The following is a 24,021-nucleotide window of genomic DNA, read 5'->3' as shown; positions in this document are numbered from 1 at the left end:
TACAGGATGTGTGGGTATAGTTGTGTGTCAGAAAAGTGATAAGAAGGAAAAATTGTTTAACAACCAAAATGAAACTTTTTAGTGCTAGCAGTAAGATGTTTAGATAAAGACTTTGAAGTAGTTGCTAAGACTTCTGTGTAGCATTGTAGTATCTATTTTTAAAATATTCTTATTTCATAACGTTAATTCCTGTGACCTTCTGCATGTATTAATGTATCTTCCTTCCACGAGTTTTATCCAGGTACTCCTCATGCATTTTCAAGACCTTATCATCTCTCTGACTGATACACAAATTCTTCCAGCTGAAGCATTTTCTATTTTGTTTCAAAAGCTAGCATAGAATCTTGAGCAGTTTTTGTGGTACAAAGAGTGTTTGGAAAGAGCTTTCACTAACATTTTAGTGAGTCTGCAGTTCATAGGAGATGGAAGATTGGCAGTTATAAAAATGAAAGTATTTTCAGTTAGACATGCCTTTGTAGGTCGAAATAGCCTTCAGCAACAGCAGAAAAGCATGTTTGTGTGGGTTTTTTTTTTTCTTTTTGCTTATGTTTTTAACCTACATTCAGCTAATTGCTAGCATTTGATGTAAAGGGTCTGTGGGCACAAAGAAGTTGCTTTTATTGTTGAGGGTTTTTTCTACCTTTACAAATTTGTGATTTTCTTGAATACGGAGTTTAGGTTTGGAAATACATGTTTCGTGCTTAAAAAAAAGACTCTTGGGGAAAGCTTTTCAGTTTTAAATATTACAATGTAATAGTTGATTCACATATAAAGAATCTGAATTGTTAGATTAGTAGTTACTGACATAAAGACAGTTAATGCATTCCACTTAGTAAATGTGACAAAAGAAGGTGGTACCTAATAAAATGTTTGTGTAGAGCTGTGTAAGCAACCCAGCTTACATAGTGTTTTCTCTCTTCATTAGGTCGAAGATCTCTTCTTTCTTCAGCCTATGTGGATAGCTCAAAATGGGAAAAGAGGAAAAAAGAGGAGCATAGCCTGGGTGAGAAAAGTTGGTTTCTTGTCTCCACTTTGTCAAATTAATTGCAGCCTGAGCTCATTTTTGGTTACCTTGCATCTGTAAGACCTTCAAAACAAAAAAGGGTGTGAAACAATATGCTTCTGAGCTTCTATATCAAAAAGGACTCAACGTCTTAAAAATTTGTCATATATATTCAAAGCCATAGTACAGAAACAAGTTGGAATTTGCCTGTTTACTTAATGTTCAGTTTCTACTAGCTATTTTTTTTGTTTCACAAAATCCGAAGTGTGTGACTGTCTCTGACTGATGTCTTCATTGACATTGTTTTAACAGTACTGCAGTGTGAAAAAAAAGCTATTCTAGAAGTATTACCGGACAATCATATTTAAAGACATTTTTTAAAGAGGAAATTTTCTTCAGGGTTTTGCAGTTTCTTCTTGAATTATAAATTATTTTCTTTTAGGAAGAGGGGGGAATGAAGCTAAACTTCTTATTTTCAAGAAGTTACATGTTAAACTGTATCTACACATGGTACTGAGATCTGCTGTGCAAATTTTATAGCTAAATTATTTGTCTAGATTATACTTGAAATGACATTCCACTGTCTTTTTGGTGACAAAATTAAAGACAAAGCATCTTGTAAAGCATTTTTCCATGCTAAAGATGGATTATTTTTTTTTATTTTGTTTTGTACCATACATTTGGAGACTCTATAATTTATAGTCTGTTTTCATTACTGGGCCCCTGAACTGTGGCTGTTATTTGCAACACAGTTTATGACGCTGTAAGTAGAATCATCAGCTGAAATTCAGGGGCTTTTGTCAGGCAGGAGGACAGACAAAATAATCAGTCTGGTTTTTATGCACTAATTTGTTTCCTTTGTTTGCCTATGAGCATTTAGGTGGGAATTAGGCTCTACATGGATGAGAAACAGCCAGCGGGTCCTTATGTATGTAGCTTGGATCCTGCAGAGACTGTTAATACCTTGTAGCACTTTGCTGTCAATAGGACTGCTCTCATGCCATGTATTTTGGGCTGGAGCCACCGACTTGTGCCCTGCGATGCATTTGAACTAGTCACACCTCCAGGTGAAAATGAGTTCTTATTTTGGCAAGTGTCATAGCCAGTAGAAATCCACTGTAGAAAAAAACCGTTGTGCTGGTGCTGGTACAGTCCATGTTTGGCTTTCTCCAGGCCTGGCAAGACCTTCTGTGTCTGTTTGGCAGGCACCGTTCTTGCTGCTCCTCTGCTAATGGTCTTGAGCCAGAGCAGATGTCTATTCCATGATTTTCAAGGAACTGCTTTGCATTTTCATTTTGTGTTCACAGAAAAGAGAAAACAAGTTAGCACGGTGTCAGCTGTATTAGCATTTTCAGAGAGGAGACAGCCCTGCAGACGTCTGCTCTGTAGCTGTCAATTGTCTGGTTGTACATAGAGTCTTGCCTGTACTGACTGGTGATTATAGCTAGAGTGAGTTCCTTGTGTTGAGGAAATGCTCTTTTATTTCTGTGTTTCAGACGTTGTTTTAGAACTGTTGTTACGCAAAACTATGTTGTGAAGATACTTTTAAGGGCAAAAGAAGTATTTTTTTATTTCAAGTCAGTTCCATTTCTCTGCTGTAGTGATGTGCTATCCCAGACACAGACTCATTTACTGTGTCCATGTAAGACATGCTTTATTGTCTTCACTGTAACCTCAGTTTAGAATCCAGGTATGAATGAGTTTCGCAGACTTTACGGTTGAAAAATGTATGGGAAAGAGCAAGACTATATTTTGTGTACCAAAATGCTTTTGTTCAAGAAGATAGGAATTGAAAATGTGTTAATTTGGAATTTGAAAATTGCTTGTTGGTAGGAAGATGGCTGCCTAGAAGTAATTTGGATTCCATTTAACAAAAATGAAGTACAAAGGAAATTAGAATCCCAGGGGATGGCAGAATGCAGGTGAGGTAGGAAATTTCATTTTTTTGTTGGAAAGATTCACAGGACCTAAATTGGCTCATCTGCAACACCAGGTGGCGGTGCTGCCCTTAAAGACATGAATAATTTCCCTTCAAATCCTTGTTCAGTACAAAGCTGTTGTTCTTTCCAGTTACGTGGAAATAAAGATAAATGTGGAGCAAATAAATTTGTAAGGCAAAGTACTTGCCTTGGCCTTTATATTTTACTTGAGTCTTTAAAATAAAACAAGGCTTTCTTTATAGCACCAGTATTAGCCTGTGAGTTAAGGTATTAGCTCTGCCTATCACTCCCAGGACAGGTAAACTTTGCATCTCAGTTTTATCATCATTTCCCACCTCTGGATCAGACCACTGTCTTGAGTGAACCACTTCTAAGAATACAAGGGCATAAGTGGAATAGAAGTGACCTTACATGGTGACCAGATGTTTTCCATATTGATAATGTGCTGCTTTTTGATTTGGCTACGTTCTGTGGATAGGTACACACTGTGAATCAAACTGAAACTATGATGATTTCCTAGGCCACCAAACTAGTATTAGAAGTCATAACCACTGACTTGGAATGTGAGGGTCAGTATTTTCTGAGTCATTGTCCTCAACCACCCTGTTGCAGGCAACAAGATATTAAGTTTCTATGGACAAATGAAAATAAAAGTGAACATGATGTCTCATATACCAGTGTTATAGAGACCTTTATGAAGTCATGGCCTGAAATTAAGTGACCTAATGTTACATTTATGGTTTGTTTCATTAATTTCATTAATTCTTGAATATGCAGTAATATAGTTTTAGAGAAACTAAATTTATGGCGTTAATCTTGTGGAAATGTACTTTTAGGATGCATATATGAGAGCTTGTATAGACTAGTGGTTTTTTTGATGAGCCAGACAAAAGCATTTGCAGTATGTGTCTGTTAAAATGTGCATAGGATTCTGATTTGGCCATTAAAATATTGGCTTGGTTTATAGACAGTGTAAGCACTCAGGTTTTATTGTCAGCAATGCTAGGAGACTTGGGCATTCACATTCTTGCATTCTAGTACTGCTGTCAGGATGATTTAAGAAGAAACTTCAATCTTGATTATTGAATAGCAACTTAAGGAGCAAACTTGATTTACAAAAGGTGGCTGAATTATTTCAAATTATGAATTTGAGGAAAAAAGTCTGGTTCTAGATGTTCCTCAGAGAAGACAAGCTAGGAAATAATTACTCATTGCAATTAATTCCTGTAATAATACTACTGCAGAAACCGCAACTTGTCTGAAAACAAAGCTAAATTTTCCATTATCTTAATTTGTCTGCTATTGTTTTAGATTTAATCAGCCCATTTGTTGTAACTCTTACACTGGAGATGATAGATAAGTGTTTAATGTTTATATGGAGTTCATAGGTAAGTGCTTTCCATACTGTAAATCTGATGGAGAGTTTCAGCTTTGTAGGCAGCAGTAAAGGTCAGCCATTAAAATTCTATGTGTGAAATCTCTCAGAGGATGCTGTTGTGTTATGGCTAACAGTGTTGTGATCTTGTATTCATGGCATTGTATTTATTTGGTTTATATTCTGCTAAAGTAGTCAGTGTTTTCTAGAGCAGGCTCTTCATTTCATGAGCACCTAGACAAAAGAAATGCTCAGCTCAGGGCTTGAGTGTGACCCAGAGTGGTCATAGGGATCACCTTCTAGCTTTGGGAGGGTATGGATAACAAAAAGAGTTCTGGGATAGATAAATGAACTCTTGAGTCTCAGGTCCACATTTCAGTATCATCAAAGATAGCAGATTTTGAAGCAAGCATTTCTTTCCAGCTGTCTCAAAATGGAGATTAAGAATGGTGAATGACAGTTGACTTCTTTTAGGCAAGGACCTACCTGGTGCTTTGACCTGGGTAAGCTGAGTTGGTCACAGCATCCCTTCTCTCTAAATTCTAGCACTACTGGGAATGCTCCCTGTGCCTTTACCCATGTGCTTCATCATGACCTTTGTGACTTCTGGAGAGATGGGTAATACAGAGTTAAAGGCACTTACACACACTGCGTGTAAGGATATTCCCATATAAATTTCTTTACCATTAAACAAATTGCATTTGTTTTTTAGTGGATATCTTGTGTAGCATGGCCTTGATAGCCCACATCACTTTAGCATCTTGGTGCTGTCTTTTGTAGAAGCTGATACTGGCCTTATTAACTTTGTCACAAATTTCTCTTTGCTTTCATGGTCATGGTAAATTTGCCTTTCCTCAGCCAGAAGATAAATGCGCATTTTGTGTTTTGAAGAACTCTTCAGGAGAAAAGCTGTTAAGTAAACAAGGAATACTGCTATGTGGCAGATAACAGCGTTGTACAGACTAGGAGTCAATTGTTTTATTCCAAGTCATGGCTCTGTCATTTTACTGAAAACTTCATCCATGTGCTGTAATTTGACAGATTACCTATAATGAATGTCATTTGTTCTGTTAAAACTGTACCCTCCAGTGTTCACTGTGGTAGAGGTGTTTTAAAAGTAATAAATAGGGATATCACTTGTTTTGTGGACAGCATCTCTCAGAGACAGAGTATGTTACTGATGCAGTGCTATGCCCCTGACAATTTTACAACAGTAGAAGGGTTAATCTGTTGTGATGTAGTGCTGTGATTTCTGCCTCTCTCACACATGAGAGGTGTGGAAGCAGATTGACCTTTACAGAAAATGAATTGTAAAATGAACCAGCCGATCAGCTGGCCAAGGATGGCCAGTGGGCTTTACTGAGAAGTGTCAAAGGAGTGACTCACTGAGTAACAGTTGCAAAGGAGGAAGCAAGTTCCAGATGTTGCAGAGGGAATGTGTTAGATTTCTGGTCCTCCAGATGGAGGAGAATAGCAAGAAAGAGCATGGTTGAAGCCTCTAAAGCTTATAGATTTGATATTGTCAGTTCATGGTCAAACAGATGACATTAGGCATATGTTGAACAGCTTACTCTTTCTGAATAACCTTTATTTTCCAGGAACAGTACAAAGCTAAAACTCCAAATTAAATTAATTTAGCTTCCAATTAGTTCATTAAGTGCAATGGCTGGCTGCCTGTTTGACAGTCAGAAGTTAAGTTCCTGCATGGTCAGATGAATACTGTTATATGACTGCTGAAGCAGAATGCTGTAAAGCTACTTAGTTACTGGCGCAGTGCCCCATTTGATTGACAGGATTTCTTTGGATTGCTCTTTGTGACTGTAAGGTTTATCAATATGGTACTACATGTTTCTGTGTCTCATTGTTTTACGGTAAAATAAAAATCCATGCCTAAAGCACTGTCCAGCATATGCTAGGCTTGAAAGCATGTGGGAATTTTAAGGACACCTGCTAATTTTTTTGTTTTAGGTGACTTATATTAGTTATACCAATTTAGAGTAGGTTCTTTTACCCTTTTTTTTTCTAGAAAGATAGGATCATCATGTTGAGAATTTTCTCATGCATTATTTTCTGTTAAAGTGTTCAACAATATTTGAAAGTACTATTTCCATACAGTTTTAAAATGGACATGTTAAGAACATGGAATTTGATTTCATGGACATGGATTGTATTCTAGGTTATATGATGACTTTGCAGATTTTCCTGTTATGCCAGTTGATTAAACACATACTTTTTCTGCTTTCTCCAGCTGACTTAGCCCACTTAATGGACAGAACCTATGAAAGAAAACTGCCTGTCAGCTCTTTGACAGTAGCCCGGGTAAGGAAATAAATCCCAATCTTAAACTGGTAGAAGTACTGTGGAATGCTTGTGTAGTGAAGTGAGCTGAGAGGTGATAAATGATACCACTTCTGTTAGGAGTTCCAGGATCATAAATGTCTTGTTATACTATTAAATTGCTGTATAAAGCTGTTTTATTGATACTTGGTACTCATTAGTTAGTATGCAGATCATAGGGTCTTCAAAACAGATTTTTTCCTCAGTAAAATTGGGCCTCGCTGTTATTGGGTTGTGTATTTCTGTAATATGTGTTTCCTGCCTTCCTGTGGTTTCTTTGTGAGAGCTTTAAAACCTCCTCAGGCAGTGCATAAGAGCCCAGGCTGCTAAGGGAATGAATTGAATTAGTACACTGCATTGTCTGTCTTCTTCCAGTTCCAGGCTTCCTTTAGAGTGAGGTGGAGGTGGACATATTTTGCTTTTATAGCTTTCTTTCACTGCAGCAGACTGAGGCAGAGCAAATGCTGACATGGGTTAAGCAAAGCTGTTATTTTTACTGGGAAGAGTAACCAGTTTCATCCTTTGGATAGTTTAATCTGGAAAAGGGGAGGAAAAGCAGAGATACGTTTTTTTTTAAATTCCCTGTGTAAATAAATGATTGTTTGTAAAGAAGAAGGAGAATAAATAAGTTGTTTGTTTAAAAGCCAAAACAACAAACTGATTTCAGTCTTCAAAATTACCTAGAGAAGCTGAGTTATCTCAGTAATACCACCAATTAGGATAATTTGCACCACTAACTGAGGAGTCACAGAACGATTTGTTCAGTTACAAGAGCAGGCATTTACACAGATCAAGCATTCTTGACCATTGCTTCTGAGATAGTGTCCACGAGGGAAGTAGGTGTTCCTCTCCTTTTTATGAATCAGATTTAATCCTTTCCTGCTTTGGGCTCACTTCCCTGGAGAAATGGCATTTTCAGATTGTCAAACAGCCCCACTTTCCAATACCTGACGCTAACATCAGATTCATATTTTCTGGAATGTAGGTAAAGTACACAGGCATGCTATTGCCATGCTCAGAAGATGAGATCTCTGTGTATACAGCATACAAAGAGAATGAAGGAATGGGAGACCAAATACCAGTCAGCTGAATTATTTTTAGTTTAGGCTTAGGGTAAAGAGAAGTACTGGCCTTGAGAACATATTTGTTTATTCTGAACTAAAGGTATTGTATTATTAAGGTGCTGTAGTGTTCCACCACCTTTATATTTATGTTAGTAAAATGTACAGGAAAACAGGATTCACTGTTACCATAAGATAAATCTGGTTGAAAACTTGGCTTGTATTGAAGTAATTGATAGCACTGGGAGTTCTCTAAGAAGACAGGATTGTAAATGAGAGGACTTTTGTGCAGTACAGCATGGTGATTCTTTTTCTTACCATTGTTTATAAGTATAGTGAAATACAAAATTTTGCTGTCCCTGTGCTTCACAATATATGCTATGAGTAGGCACAACAGGGAAACTATAGGTAAAATATTATTTTTTTGAGAAAGCAATGTGTCTTGTCAAAACTCTGTCAAAATTGTGGCAAAAATGTGAGGAACTGAATATATGCTTAAATAAAGAGTATGTTTAAAGAGCAAAGATTTAAAGGAACAGCAAAAATACAGGGTACTGAGCTATTGGTGTTTAATCCTCAGATGTCTTTCAAGATTAAAGTATAAAGCATACTTTATACTTTAAAAGCTTTTTTTTCAAGCGTAAAGTTTCTCAGAATTAAAGAAGGGAGTTCTCAGTTTAAAAAGATTTGAGTTTTAGCAGTCTAGAAGAAACCAGAATTAGGAGCGAGCAGAGATATGAAGAATTCCAGTACTGGAATTCTTCAGGTAGGTAAATGTGCCAAACAAGTGCATTTTGTTATTTGTTATTTTCTTCTAATATGTTTCATGTGAGTGCTCCTTTTTTAAGCTTGTATTTCTTATTTTTTAATCAGTTTGTGGACAACATTTCTTCACGAGAAGAAGTGGATCAGGCCGAATACTACCTTTACAAGTAAGCATCATTTCCCCTCAACGCAAACTTTGAGCCATAAGAGTAAATACCATGAAGTATTGTCCTTTGAAGACTGACCCTTTCCAGCTCCTTGGCTTTTGATTTCTCTCTTGCAAAGTATGCGCATCTACTTGTCTTACAATTCACAGCCAAGGGCTTTCTTGCCAACTTCTGCGTGGTTATGGCTGCCCTTCTGTGGACCTCTGGCATTGTCTCCTGTCAAGCATGTTAATCTGAGATAATGAGCGAGCAGCTAATGCAACCTGCAGCTTTGGTTTATGTTAGAGATGCTGAAAATATAAATAGTCATGTTTGTTCACAGCTTTTCCTTTCAATACTTTATTTTTGTTCTCTGAATCATTATGTATCTGAATTGGCTACATGATATTTGCATGTTTAAGTGTAGGACTCAAGGAAGCTTTTTTCCTTAGAACACAGAAGAATGAAAATAGGCATACTGTCAAGTCAAGTCAAGGGTGGACGAAATATATTGTCCGCTTAGTACTTGTATGTTTCCCAGTAGAGCTGTGTAGTTCACTCTATGCATGGGTTGTTACATCTTTTGCCTACTATTTTTGTGTTGATTGAAGTGTACACATTTTCTGGTAGTGTCAGTTGAATGCTTGTTTGCTTTAAGTCAATACCTCTCAATATTGACTTTGAGAGAGTAGCAATTATTGCTGATCACTAGAATAAATTTTAAGACAGTTGCACACACATTTTGAGAACTAAGATTTTTGATGGAAAAAGTAACACATCCTGTCAAAGCACATGAGAGAACATCCTTACAAATAATGCCAGGTTGTTATTTATAAATAGTGATTGGGTTTTTTTAGTTAAGGTGTTTTCTGGATAGCTGGTTTAAGTGTATGCACTCTTTTAAGTATGTGACTGCATTAGACTGATTCTGTGTTACTACTGGGATGGTATCTGAACCTTGGAACTTCAATATGGAAACAATAGACATGGGCCAATACTAGCAGTATCCTGTAGGTTAAAAATAAAAATAGGAAGAAGACTCACTCACAGAGGGCAGGTTAGTGGCGTTATCATTCCTTTTGATCAAGATTTCACTGGTCTTATCAGAATCTGTAGACAGAAGTCAGTTTTCCATCTTGCAACAGCAGAGATAAAAACAGAAGAAGGTAAAGCCAGTTTAATGAGAGCTCTCTAGCACCTTTTAGTAGCATTCTTGAATGTGTTGTATTATGCCACATGTCCTTACGTTCTCTCTGATGGAGTCAGGCCCTCTAGGGTCAGGGATTTCAAGAGACCTTTGACTTCCCTGACATACAAAGGAAAGTGGGGTAGTTTTAATAGCTAAGTGTCAAAATCGCACAGATAAAATCCAGACAGGAAGGTGTTTGTAATGTATCTTACAGATTCTTTCTTCTTGAGAAAAGGAGTTCAGAAAGAGTCACAAAAACTTAGGAGCATAAAAAATGATCCATAGTAATAGGGAGAGAATATTATGGGATTCTCTAACAAGTAAATAACCTTCTTAGTCTTAATGTGTGCTTGGTTAGTACCTTGGCTTATAACACAGGATTTCTATCCTTAAGAACACCTTCTAGTAGAGAGAGTTACAGTTCAAAAGCAATCATAGTTATTTACACTTTTCCTAAGATAGAATTCCACTATGGCTGGTGAGAGTACATCTGTGTGCATATCAAATATAATGTGCCATTGATACAGATTTTAGTCATCCATATGGGGAGACTAGAAAAGTATTGATGTGTCACATGGCTTGTCGGACATGCTCTGGCTGAAATTTTTCTTCTTTGTGTCCCTGTGATGGTGCTTTGTTTTGGTGTTGCAAAATGCTGTCTTTTGGCGGTATTAGTATCTGTTTTCAAGGAGACTTCATTCCAAACTATTCTCAAAATGGATGTGTATTCAGATAGTGAAACAGCATGTAAAAATCCTAATTATAACAGCATTTTCTCTGTCAAGTGAAAATATGCATTCTATCTTTAGGGTATAGGAGATATAGGTATTTGCATGACACTTTAGTTGGTCTTTACAGTTTGCACTTAGGCTGGAAGTAAAATGAATGGCATTTTTATAAAGATAGGTCTTTGCAGCTGTGAGGATGTTTGACACACAAAAATGTCCCATGTAAATGGACACACCATGAAACATAAATGAGGGGTGTAGGGAGGGAAAGTAAAGAAGCAGAGAAGCTTTGACAGGAAATCTCTCTTTTTCTGACTTAATGAGAAAATTCCAAGTACAATTTTTCTTTTATTTAAGCAGAGGAAACTTCTGAACAGGAGAAAAGCAGTATCAGAGAAAAACTGGTTTTGTGTCTGTTTTTTACATTTTATGTCTTCTGAGGTATAGAAGTCTATTGCAAACAACTGTTGTGTATGTGGCCTGTACATGGTAAGTTTACTATGTGTGCATTTGACTGAACATAATCAGAGTGCTCCCAAAGTCCTGTGGTTTTACTCTTAGCTGCTTGTAGAGTATAAAGAGGGAAATTTGGTACCTCTCCCTCGTGTTTGGAGCCTCTGGGAACCTGAGGGGAAAGATAATCAGTTCCAAGGCCCCTGCAAGGCTGGAAGATGTTCCTGGTACAAAAGGCAAAGTGCCTGTGGGAAGAATCAGAGGGAAATAATGGCATTTCCATGCTTGCAGCATGGGATTTTCCTGGAGATGGGAGTGACAGATCTTGTAATTTTTAGCTTTGTAGGTTGGAGACTTTCCATCTATAATATGAGGCAGAACGTAGTTTCAAATAGTAGTATTCTAAACCATTATCGTAAGGCATTTAGGATCCCAAAATAAAATGTATGTGTTATATTTAGACCTATTTTTATTTTCTGTCCTTTTAAAGCATAGGATCTCCAGCCATACTGTCTCCATAGAGGATCTTGAGCTCAGGAATAGCTGTGTGGAAACTGCTATTGTGGAACATGTCAGTAAGATGGTAAAGGCCAGTTTGAGGCATGATGTCATCTGCTTTCAGTGCTCCTCTTTTTGTTCTCTTCTGAATACCTCCCCCCTTCTGTTAACTGTCAGGCTTTAAAAAAATCCTTTCATCTCCTAGGATCCCAGCAAAAATTCTCATCAGAATGCAGAGCACTTTCAGCCAGATCAAAGATCTGCAGTTCGCTGTACTTTGTCCTGTCTCACTGAGATGTCACTATTTCACACATGAGGGTGTTTTTCTTATGATTGAAACATTAGCATAATGAAGAGGGGGTTTGTGATGAGGTAACTGCTGATTTTGTATGTAGGTTTTATGCCAACAAAGATTTTTCAATGTGTGTGAAAAGAATGGGTGAAGTTTTTCTTATGTTGAGACCCCTCAAGAGAATTTTTAATTGCATTAAACCCATGACCCACCATGTAGAAAAAAGTATACAGAATGTCTGGAGAATGTTTTTGTATGTGCATGTGCTCTACAAATTCTTGCACAATGTGCCTAGATTTTTTTATTATCTTTCTGTTATTGGTAACTTTTTTTTTGAAAACACAGCTGTTTCTGCTGACTTCAGGATTTATTACTTGGGGTCCATACCTGATTATAATCACAAAATGAGACAATAGCAAATGATTAGAAGTCATTCTCCCACATCCGTAGATGTACTATCTTTAATAGAATAATAGAATTGTTTCGTTTGGATGGTAGTAAGTTACAGTTTTGAGGCCTGATTTCAGCCTTAAAATAATTTTGGGGCTCTGATATCTGTCCACATGAAATTGTGCTTTTTCCTAATAATACCTGTGTGTTACTGCTCAAGGCAACATTACATGCAAAGTAAGTTTCACCTGCACTCTCTATTATTTGAATGTCTGTTCTGTGGGTGCAGAAGTTGCACTTTTCCTTTCATACTAGTCAAGCAGCATACTAGTGTCTGAAAATGTTGTTACTCTAAAGTATTGTTTATAATAAATTTTCACAGTGTACCAAGAAAAATGTATTCCTGAACGATATTTGTGTGACATTCATTCTTACTAGCATGGTACTTCATTTCTGTGGAGAAATCTACAGTACGTAATGAATACCATTACCTGTTCCAGCACAAATAGGAGATGTAAACAGAGTCCTGCAACTTAATTCTTCCTTTGAGGTGTTTTCAGTCTCTTAAGGCTGTAGGTGATCCAATCTTGTTTTCAATGTCTCCAGAAAAGTATATGGGTTAAAAAAAGGTATAAAAATAAATGAGTCAGAAATAGCTGCCTGCTATTCAAGTTATGCAGTAGTTATATTTTGAAATGATATTGAGAAGTGGTGGAAGCATCTGAAGAGCAAAATACAATTTGCTGGCACATTTTGTTGGCATGGTATGTTTTACCAGTTTAGACACCTGCCTAGGCTGAGTGCTTTAAAATAAGTTAATTTGCAAAAGATTTGGGCAGCTTTTCAGAAGGTAGGGAGGCACAAGGAAGGGAAACACCAGAGATACATACCTCATTAGAATATTTCATTCTTTTATGTGAATGACAGAAATACCAGTGTTTACTGCTGTTCTGCTATGGTTGCCAGTGTGTGATGCTGCTTTATGTGAAGAAATATTGGTCACTATCCAAGCCAGTGCTGTCATATGTAGCTGTTCTGGCTGTAAGGACTCCACTGTGCTGAGGCTCCAGCATTCACTCATTTCTGCACAGAGGGGCACACGTTCTTACTCTCCCTCTCATCTTTCACTTTCTCTGTTGTCTTCATCTGCCCGTGGTTTGTCACAGTCTAAACTATTGGAATCTTTGGAAAAAACCATTAGTAACTACGTTTCAGAACCCAGAGCTAAATTTCAGCAAGCCTTATCCTGTAACAACATCAAATTTCAGTGTGCTCAGTGTAGCATGCTTTGAAGTGCAGGAGAACCATCATTAAAGATAAAACATTGACGAGCATATTGAAGAGCATTCAGAAGGCTCTTTTCCTGTAATACATGCCCTTTCAGTCGTCTGCTTTTCATAGTTCATTTGTCCTTTTGTATATAGTTTTCTTTAAACGTTGCAGAAACTGCTAAAGAATTTTCTGGGCACTGCATATAAAAGCACAAAAAGTTGGAAGGGTTTTCATCAGCACTAATTTTTTAGTTATATGTTGCCAATGCTAGAAGGATAAGCATTTGGATTTTAAAAGCTTTATATTTAAAGCAAGAGGAAAAGAAGGATTCTTCTACAAACAGATTGCAGTATCAGTGTTGGGGGTAATCTCTCCTCCTCATCATCTGCAATATTTCTAGAGTCAATAGATAGATGAAGCCAAATTCAGAAATTGACAGAAATTATTTTGTCCACACCTCCATGTGGATACGTTTTTCATTTAATATTGGAAGACAGGCTTTCATTACAATTCTAGGAAGAAAAGGGTGTAGCAGATTTCCGTATCTTTTACCTGGCATCTTTCTTGCCAACACCTCAGAGCTTTTTGCCTAGTAGCTTCTATGGGAAATAGTCTAAAGTACAATGTGATGAGATCTCAACTGTTGCATTCATATATTGAAGGAGAAAGGGGCAATTTTGTCTCAGAGTTTGACCCATGCTCCTCCTTAAAGGTCAGTTTTGCTATGTCCAATGGCATTCCAGAAGTTGTTTAGTAAACCGCTGCATCAGCAAAAAGTCTGTCTCGAGGCAGATCTTGCATTATGTTTTAGAAATACTGAAAGTCCAGACAGAGATTAAATGCAGCCGGGAATGTAGAAAGTGAGCCATTCAGATGAACACAAATGCACAGGATGGACTAAAACCTTTTATAAGATTCAGAATTTAAAACAAGTACAAGCAAAGATTTGTTCCTTTGCTAGCTTTAGTTAATGACTAATATGACTAATAATTATAAAGATATGCTAGAGAATTAACTCTATCTGGCTTTGCCTGCAAGGAATTCCTGGTTCTATACAGCCCCTGAGCAGCTGCAGCAAAGCCATTCTCCAGTCCCGTGTAAACAGAAAAAAATAAAAAAGTTAATGGTTTTACAGAGGTCCTTGTCCTTTAGCTTTCCTAAGCAGTATGAAACAGTACAGCAATCTTTTCTCTTTCAGTTATGTCGAAAGTGGCAGCTACCAGTATAAACCCATAAATTTGTTTTAGGCTTACTACCATTAGCAGAGTTGTCATGGTCCCCTCTGTAGGAACTGTTAACTTTATGATTATTCTATCCATCAACCTAAATCACTCTTCTGTGTGGTGCAAGTATTTCCTTTTTGGATCAAAATAAATGTGGTGGAAAAAATAACTATGAACTACTTGTTACTGTCAGCTTAATATGGAGTAATCTTGACATGCTGTAGACCTGTAGAGCTGTCTTATTGCCGATAGGTTGATTACAATTAGAATTATTTTGATTGTTGACTTGGTCTTAGTTTAAATCAGCAAGCAGGAAACCTTAATTCAAATAAAATATTTAATAATGCTTCATGTTTATAATTTAAACTACCTTTTAAATAAAGGCTTATTGCTATTTTCTGGCAGCAGAAAACGAGTTCTTCAAACCAGTTTAATTTCTTTGGAAGGATAGTACTCAATTTAGAACCATTTTCTTACTGAGTAAAGAGACAGTCTTCTGTAGATACTTCCATGGTTTAGAGGTATTTATTTACTGCTCTGTTTTATACATTTGATTTTCTTTTTTTAAAGAAGAGGTAAAGGTTTACCAGAATGCTATTTTTCCTGGTGTGGACAGCTGCCTTTGAGAAAGAACCTTGAATGAAAGTATTGCTTTTCTGCAAATGCTCAAATTTTAATGAGTATGTAAACATTAATTATATTAAATGCAACATGGAAAGCATTTAGAAAATGTTTTCTATTTAAAACATACCAATTTAGGAAATCTTATTTTTATTTGGTGAAATAAGATCCTCAATATATCAGGATTTTTGTATTTGTAGATGCTAGTTTTTATTCCTGTTTCAACTTAGATGTGATAAGCGTGCATTCCTGCTATTTTGAGTCACATACTAATTTTTGAGCTAAACTAAGCATAACATAGATGAGTGGAGAGTATATTATGTCTGCAGCTGTAGAAGGGGCAATAGTTATTAAAAGTTCTGTTTTCAGTTGCTTAACTAGTAACCTTCTCAAGTTTATGTTATGCTGCTTGTAAAACCTAGCTGTACAATATAGGTTTCTTGGGGAAACAAATGCCTTTAATACAGATTTTTATTTTTGGGGCGTGCAAACTGGTTTTTTGTTTGTTTTTTTTTTTTTTAATAGGAATTCTGTTGATTTTTTGGTTAGCTTTAATTTACGGAATTGTAGCACTGGGTTGTGGGGTAGCTGTTCAAATTAAAATATTAGGCCATTTTACCTTCATCTATTCTTACATAGCACATATGAAATAATAAAATAGGCTAAAAATGGGAGAGTGTTTATTGTATACTTCGGGAAATTCTGGATTTTGTGCTACTGCAACCAGCATACTCAAGATGCTGAACAGTTTAAATGTCATAAATAGAGGGCCAAGTACAAAGTCAAAAGGCTTCCAGGCAGAAAATGTCTTAGGAATGTCAGTGATCAGGATTCTTCTACTGTAATCAGTAGTAAAAGAAAGAATAAAGGTAGTTTTTGAGCTAAGTTGAGATGTTATTTTATTGCCGTTAAAGGCAGTTTTCCAAGGGGTGAATCAGGGTGTTCCTGGCTTAAATGGACTCAGCAAGCAGCTGTGGATGAGCTTCTGATAAGAAAAATAGTTTTATTGAAAATTGATTTTTAAGAACAGGATGAGTATTTAAAGCCTATATTGTACTAATTTTATTATGGGAAAAAAAATAAGCTAGGAGCTAGAGAGTGAAGATATGCAGTAAATATTGTCGGCTTTCAAATGTCCTCAATCTGGAAAATAGGAGTTGCATAGCTTGTCGCAGTTGTTGGGTTGAAAATACATCTTGGGTTAAACATATATGTGTTAAGTTTACCCACTTACCAGGATTTACTTTGTATTTTTTCTTATGATTGTTTTCTCTGACTTGTAACTAAAGGAAGTCTTAGAAGAAAGTGGGACTGGACATCCACTAAGAATGTGAAATGTTTTTAAACACTCCAGGGCATATCACATGGTAGTTTAACATGGAAAAGGATGTCTGTCTGTCTGACAGTTTTCTATACATTTTTTTTCTTTACAATGTTTGAGGAAACATTTTTTCAGGAGACTAATGTGAGTGCTAGTAAGTCCTATACAAGTAGTTTCATGACATTTTTGGTTTTGTACCATGGTGGCAGTTTTGTACCATGCTTTTGCAGGTTGTGTGGGAGCAGGCCTGGGACCAAAGCATCTCTAACATTCCACTGCTTGAGAATTCCTATTCTGCACCACACTTGTTAAGAAAACTGTCAGTATGTTTGAATGATGGCACGTCATGTGCTAGTTTATAGGCTAGACTGATGGAGAGACGGACAAAGGCATTAAGATATTTTTTTCCTGTCACACCTCAGCCAACGTGTGAAATACAAAGCTATGCAGTATTTCAGTGAGGACATCCCTTCATTTTACTATATGTAATGAACAGTCCATATGATCTTTGTTTAAAATCATTGTTTCATAAAATCTTGGTTTATTTCACAGGCTTTTAAGATGACTATGATCTGGTCAAGCACATAAAAAAGGAGCTATACCATCTAACTGGACGTGATAGTCAAGAAAAGTGTTCTGTGCTTTGTTGGTAACAGTGAAGATGTTCAGCTTAGTAATGTGATACAGCAGAGTGGATCCAGTATAATCTATTGTGCTCAGACTATCTGTGGTTTTGATGCACATTGCTGCATTGTATATAGTAACAGATTGCTGGTGTGATATGAGTTCCGCAAGGTGAAACTCTTTGGAAATGGAAAGAACATTTAAGATGACCATGTTAAGAGGTGGAGTAATCACCACAGTTATAGACCTGCTTTGTTCTCTTACACTCCATTTTAGATAAAATGGTTTTATAACCAATAATGAAAATTATTATGATGGGAAGGAGGTAGACTTACATTAGCATGCATCTTTCTTTAGCTTGTAAATGATTTGGCGTGTTAATTTTCAAGTAGCTGCCTTTTTATTAAAAAAAAAAATGTTTATGCTTTTGTAGGACTGAAGGTGTTGTGTCAGCATTTAGTTATTGAGACATGTAGAAAATTATGCGATTATATCCAACAGACTGTAGATTTTTTTTGCCCCAGTTAAAAAAATTTGAAAAGTCAATAATGTTACTCTATTCCAATGGCTCTGTTTTTTCTAAGTATTTCCATCTTTAGAAATGTCCAGACAGATTAGAGTGCAGAACAAAAATTAAAATGAGGGTACATTTATTCAGCTTGTATATCTGCTTATTTCTGCATATACATTTGTGTCTGTGAAAAAATGTTCTCCCTAAGGGCAGAAGCTTGATTGCAGACAGATCCACAAAACAGTGCTTTGCTGTAATTGAATAGAGGAGTATTGAATCAGTAGATAAGCAAAGGTCATCGTTATTACTCTTATTGTTTACATAAAAGTTAAGTTAAGGTGCAAATTTCTGACTATAAGATGCTCAGTGGCAAAATGAAAAAAAATTACTCAAACAGTCATTCAGGATACTTACTTTTTTGTTGGTTGGTTGCTATGTTGGTTGCTTGGTTGGCTGTTTGCTTGGTTAGTTGGGATTTTCTTTTTGTTGTTTAAATACTACTTTAATAGTGAGCATTTTGGAGCTGCATGCTCCAAATAACGTATCTATGTTTGCTGGAATGAGTCCAGTTGCATTTTCTGTGCTTCTCTGTACCAAGCACTTTGCTGAGCTACCTGCAACTGTTCCTTCTACCATAGTTCCTGTTACCTCTTTCTGAGATTTACTTGATAAATCTTTGGTTCCTAACGAGGTTTACTAATCCCTGAGTAGTCCCTTCCTTACCTTTCTTTTGTGGTTTTTTGTGGAGGGCATTGTGGGATGGAAGAACAGTATGGGTTTGGAAAAAGCTTAGATGAAAGTCTGAGCCTTTCTTGTCGGCTGATTTTATCCTCTTACCTGTTTTCTTAAATCCTTATGTGTCCCTGAAGGAGAATGTCCCCAGGCTTTTCAGCTACCTCTCTGTCTCCCCATTGCTACATCAGTTTGAAGCCAGAGGAACTCAATTAAATGTGGAGTTGGTTGTTTCAGAAATAGCACTGTGGCTGTTTTCATCAGTTGGTTTCTATCTTCACCGCTGGTGCATCTCTATGGGGTGCTGGACTGCACATGTTTGGAAGGTGCTGAGGTTGTCCATGTCTCCCAGCTTTCATTTAACTAATGGTTGTATGCATGTGTGGTGTGCCAGGTCCTCAGCTGACTGGGGCAGGTCCCTGGTAGCTTGGAGGAGCTGTGTGTTTTCTCTTTGGACCAGGTGGGGATTAGACCCAGGATCTAGTTTAGGGAGCATTTAAGCAGCGACAAAGAATGCTTTCTTGGATTTATTGTTAAAATTTGAATGGGGTATACAAGACAGCAGCTGATAGAAATGCCTATTTGCTCAGCTGTGAATGTAGACCCAATAATAATTCCTTTCTCATGCGGGAAAGGGAGCAGGGATTTTGGTTATTTCTCCCCCCGCCCCTTCCCCCACCCCACTCCTTCAGTCTAGAACTTGTCAGGCTGAAAGCACACAAATTTTGGCATCTGGATTTGCAATCTGATTTTCACCTTTGAGTAATATCTGTTGTTTAAGAATTGGTATGGATATAAATCTGCCTTTAATCTCCAGAGTCAACTTTATGATGATACTCTTTATGTTGACATTTATTCTGCTCTCTCCTCTGTAACTGCTGCTTTCATTTAAAAGAGGGGGAAAATACTCCTTTCTTCCAAGTTCCACTAGGGAGTGTGCAGAGCTGGACTAAATCAAGCTACAAGCTAAATAGACGGCCTCTGGCAGCAGACAGCTGGGTGTAAAATGGACACCCACTCCCTCCCCCTTGTCTGCACATTTTGTGCCAAAGTCCACAAACGAGATTGGCTGCTTGTGTGTCTGACTGGCGGTGAATGAGGTGAAGCAGCTACTGTGAGAGCGTGACAGCAGAACATGTGCAGCAGGAGTGTTACAGTCCACTTTACCAGCAAAAAGATGTTTTTGTCTTCATTTAAGTTACTGTCCTGCAGTGATTACTTCTTTTTGCAGTTTTCCTTAACTGCTGTGTGAATGTCAGTTTGGACCCTGTATACAAGGTCTGAGTAGGCCACTGTAAAAAGGCAAAGTAGCAAGTCATCCTGGCTTTGCATTGTGGGCCAGTCATTAGCAGAACCAAAAGCATTAGTGAGTTATCATAGAATATGCTGAGTTGGAAGGGACCAGTCAGGCTCATTGAGCCCAGCTCCTGGCTCTGCACAGGACACCTCAAGAATCACACCGTGTGCTTGACAGCATTGTCCAAATGCTTACTGGACTCTGGCAGGCTTGGTGCTGTCACCACTGTATTTATAACTAGCAATCTTGGATGTGTTCCTGTCTCAAAAGGGGAGAAACTACAAAATACCCTTTTGCATTATGAAATTCTCTCTGCCTGTTTTGGGTGGCGTGACCTCATTTTACTCTGCGGCTTGCAGCTACCTACGCAAGGGAGCATTTGTCCTACAGCATATGCAGTACTTAAAGAGAGGTACCTGCTGTCTCTCTTTAAATGACAGATCTGATAGCATAGTCTTTTTCTGAAAATAATAAAACAATCATGTAACTGGTAAGAGCCCACAAATTTCAAACTGCCTTACAAAATGCTTTGGTCCAGTTTGCCATGTTTATCCTTGTTGTTCTTGCTGTTCCTTGGGATTGACATATGCAATGAGGCAAAGGACATTTTGGTCTCATGAGTCTCAGAAGTTAGATATACTAAGAGGTATGCTAACTAGATGGCTCAGAAGTGCTGTGATTGGGTACTGTGGTTAGAGAAGAGTTTAAAATGTGTAAAGGAGTTGAGCATTTCTTGTTACTCTTTGCTAAAAGTATTTTTATTAGGAAAATGCAAGGTTGGAAGAAAGAAGAAATACCAGTAAGTATTGCTCGTTGAGACATGACATGGAAAGTAAACAGAATAATGATGAACTGTGTGGTAGCCCTGGCCTATTCACCAATGATTGACCTTTTGGAAATGGTTGCCTTATTGACAGTGGCTGTGACTGAAACTGCAGGTATCAGGGGGTTTTTTCTCTTTTTAGGTGTTTACATTTAGTACTAAAGCCTTCTTTTCTGCCTCCCCTTCACTCATGGGGTGCAGAAGGAAAGCAAATACACAAGGACATCAGACTGTAGCAGTGAAAAATGTAAATGTATTAGTGCAAAATTAGGCTTGAATTATGTGCCTGTGACAGCAAATCTGAAAAGGTAAAACCTGTACTGTGCAAATCTAGTTTGTGAAGTGCTTGGCAGCAAGTGCAAGGTTTGGCTCTTCCCCTGCTTAAGTTGCTTACTGAGATCCATTCAGTATTTGTATTCCTGAAGCACTCAGAGGTGCTGTATTCCCAGCACCTCTTTTTTGCTCTGATTGTGGTGTGAAACAAACTGCAGAATAAACAGTTTGGCTTGTACACCTCTGTATTGCAGCCTTTGACATACTCAAGACAGAAATACATCACTTATGATCTGTGTGAGTTCAACTGTGATCAAACTGGAAAGTGTCAAGGGTTATGTCAGTCAGTGGAATGCTGCAGTCGTTTGAAGCTAATGTGTGATCTATTTCTGGGAGCTATTTTGTGAACCATAAAGAATTTGAGTAAAATAAATAGAAAATGCAACATAGTTACAATGTAGACTGCAGGTCTCAGTGATTAGGTCTCTAACAAAATTATGTTAATTTTGCCCCAGGTTAAATCTACACTGAATATTAGGCATTGTTAAAAAGTTACTGTTTGCAAATACAATAATAGCAATGTCTGTTAAAGGCTGAGATTTTTTTCCTGCCATAAAATCAAGAAGTCTTTATTTGCTTTTCTTGACAGCAGTTCTTATGCATATGCATGAAGTATGCCTATTTAATATGGCGTGAAAGGGGTATTCTCTCATAGTTTGGGTTTAGTGCTAAAAGGCAGAAGCACCTTGATGTGTGGTGCATTTCTCTCTGATGCTGAGCTGTCACAGAACTTGAAGTCATTATTTTGTTTGCATGGAAAGCCCTTGGTGCTACATCTCTGTCCAGCTTGGTTAATGGTTGCTGGAAAGCAAGCTTCACTGTGACATCCCTGCAGTAGTTGGTAGCTAAGAGATGGAGGTTTTCTAAAACATCTGTAATAATTTATTTTTTAAAAATTAAGTCTAATGAGCTTTAAAGCAATTTAGCCATCAAATGACATAAAGTTAACTATGGTTGAAGAAAGTCCATGACACAAGTACTATTTGGTACACAAAAGATTTTAAACTTACTTTTGAAGTGCAGCTAGTGGGAGCTACCTTTCTGCTGGAAACAGATTTTCTGGGAGCCTTTAGTGGTCTGTCACTTGGCGAAGTGAACCACATGCAAAGGTGGTTAACAGTAACTAGAAATTGCAAGCAGGCTTTTGCAAACATTTGTTTTTCGTTTTGAGAAGTAAGTTTGTAACTTGTACACTAGCTTTCAGACTGGTTTAATTTGTTGAAGTAATGACAGGCATAGCTGAGTTAGTAAAATGGTAACAATCAAATCAGTGCTTTAATTATATATACCTTTTTTACAGCCTTGTGTCAATCAGTTTTCAGAGATCCAAGTAAAAGAATCAGCAGAACTGACCCTTTGTTGAGCTTTGAAACAGCAAGTTTTATCCTTATGTACTTTGAAACTGCTGAGATTAAAAAAAATTCCCTGAAGCAAGAAATGTAGTATCTTGTATGGTTCTTAATTTGTCTGGTTTTGCATGCCAGGATACCGGGAAAAGATATAATTAATGGAAGAGTCGGTTTTAAATTAGACTTGATTGTGGTTACATGAGAAAAGGAAAGGCACTTGAGAGAATCTTATCAGAATCACTATAGCAACAGCTCACTTCATCACTCCCTGTGTGCTTTCTCAGCCTGTGATACTTTCTCTACAGTATTGGTGACATTTATATTCAAAACCAGTCATTTCAGTTGTAAGTCCAGAAGCATTTGTCACAGAGAGCTGTCCCCCTTACAGTTGGTAGTTTGGGGAGATTTTGTGTTTTTCTTATTGTTGTTATTATGACACAAGCTTTTTTCTTCTTAATTGTTACTCTTTGAGTGAATTTCACCTTTGTGGTGAAAGTAGTATAGATTCTTCATGTGTGTGACATGGAACTGGATTTTTCCTGATTGTCTTTGTTTAAAAGGAGTAGGAGAGGTGAAGGGTGGTGGGTAACTGTTTTCCTGGGAAAAGGAAAAAAATACAAGTGCCGTATTCAAAAATCTGTTTATTTGGTTTCCTTCATTGCAGTTCACCTCGTCATTTCATTAAGTCAAAAAGGGGTGTTGCTTTATTCATAGTTTGCATTTGAAATAAAACTGAATGTGGTAATGAGATGTTATAATGTTCTTTCATGAGACTAAAGCAGGCATCACCACCTTTTCTTGGTAGCAGTGTTCTTTTACCTACCCAGTGAGTCTCCCCAAAGGTCCATTTTTAGTGAGCTAGCTGATGACCTTCTCTTTAACCTAGCACAAGGAATTGTGTTGATACTGGATTTTTAAATATTAAGGTCTTAAGCTTCTAGCTAGATAAGGCCTGTGACTAATGTCATCCTATTTCAGGTTAGGCATATAGAGCGTGTTCAGCCAAACTGGCACAGATTAGTTCACATTCTTCACTAGTTCACTTCTTAGTAGTGAACTTCCATTGGAGTTCTGTCAGGGAATGCATAATTCTGAAGTACTATGAATCTACATGAAAAGGCTCCTCTAAGTTTTTTAGGAAACACATTTAGCAGCCTTGAAGAGTTTTCCCAGGGACAAAGAGTGTATTGAGTGTGTATGTTGTTTGAGCCTTGGCGTTGCTTTTTCAGTCTGAACTAATTAGAATAAAGATTTGAGGCATTTAAGGTAAACATGTGGGATATTCATGAAGTTGTCTGAAGGATTGCTGCTTTGTGCTTTGAGAATAATTCTACGGAGGTTCAGCGCTGCTTGGTGTAACCTGTGGGCAGAAGGTTGGAAGAGCAGCTTCACTGCAGTCCTGTTAGGTTGACTGCCTCTGGGTGGAAGGATTGATAAATAATTCAGATATTTTTCGGAAATACCACTATCTGTTTAAAATATTGCAATACCAGGAATGCCAATAAATTGCTTCAAACTTGCCATAGGCTCCTTATCTGTTGTATTGCTATTTCTTTTGTGATAGCTCTTAGGTCTATTTATGTATAAGCAAAGCATTTCTTTCATGCTGTGGTAAACTGCTTGTCCATTCATACATTATTTTGAAATTTATAAAATTTATCTAGGATTTTGCAATTCTTTGATCATACTGTTTTTTAAACTTTTAATGTAATAAGGCTTGTTCCTTATGCTTTACTCC

The 24,021-nt window shown here is 37.3% G+C and overlaps 1 protein-coding gene across 1 annotated transcript in view; it reads left to right on the top strand.

Annotated features, from left to right (window-relative positions):
- Positions 1-24,021, top strand: part of MRPS27 (mitochondrial ribosomal protein S27) — a 42,785-nt gene that overhangs the window by 993 nt on the left and 17,771 nt on the right. Inside the window, exons 2-4 of the mRNA XM_058043327.1 lie at positions 926-1,003; positions 6,567-6,637; positions 8,590-8,648. Coding sequence (XP_057899310.1) covers positions 926-1,003; positions 6,567-6,637; positions 8,590-8,648 — 208 coding nt within the window. The remainder of the gene's footprint in view (positions 1-925; positions 1,004-6,566; positions 6,638-8,589; positions 8,649-24,021) is intronic.

This window comes from Melospiza georgiana, chromosome Z (assembly GCF_028018845.1).
Source record: "Melospiza georgiana isolate bMelGeo1 chromosome Z, bMelGeo1.pri, whole genome shotgun sequence".
NCBI classification, from domain to species: domain Eukaryota; kingdom Metazoa; phylum Chordata; class Aves; order Passeriformes; family Passerellidae; genus Melospiza; species Melospiza georgiana.
Note: the sequence above shows the minus strand (reverse complement) of the source record. Positions and strands in the feature narration are given on the sequence as shown.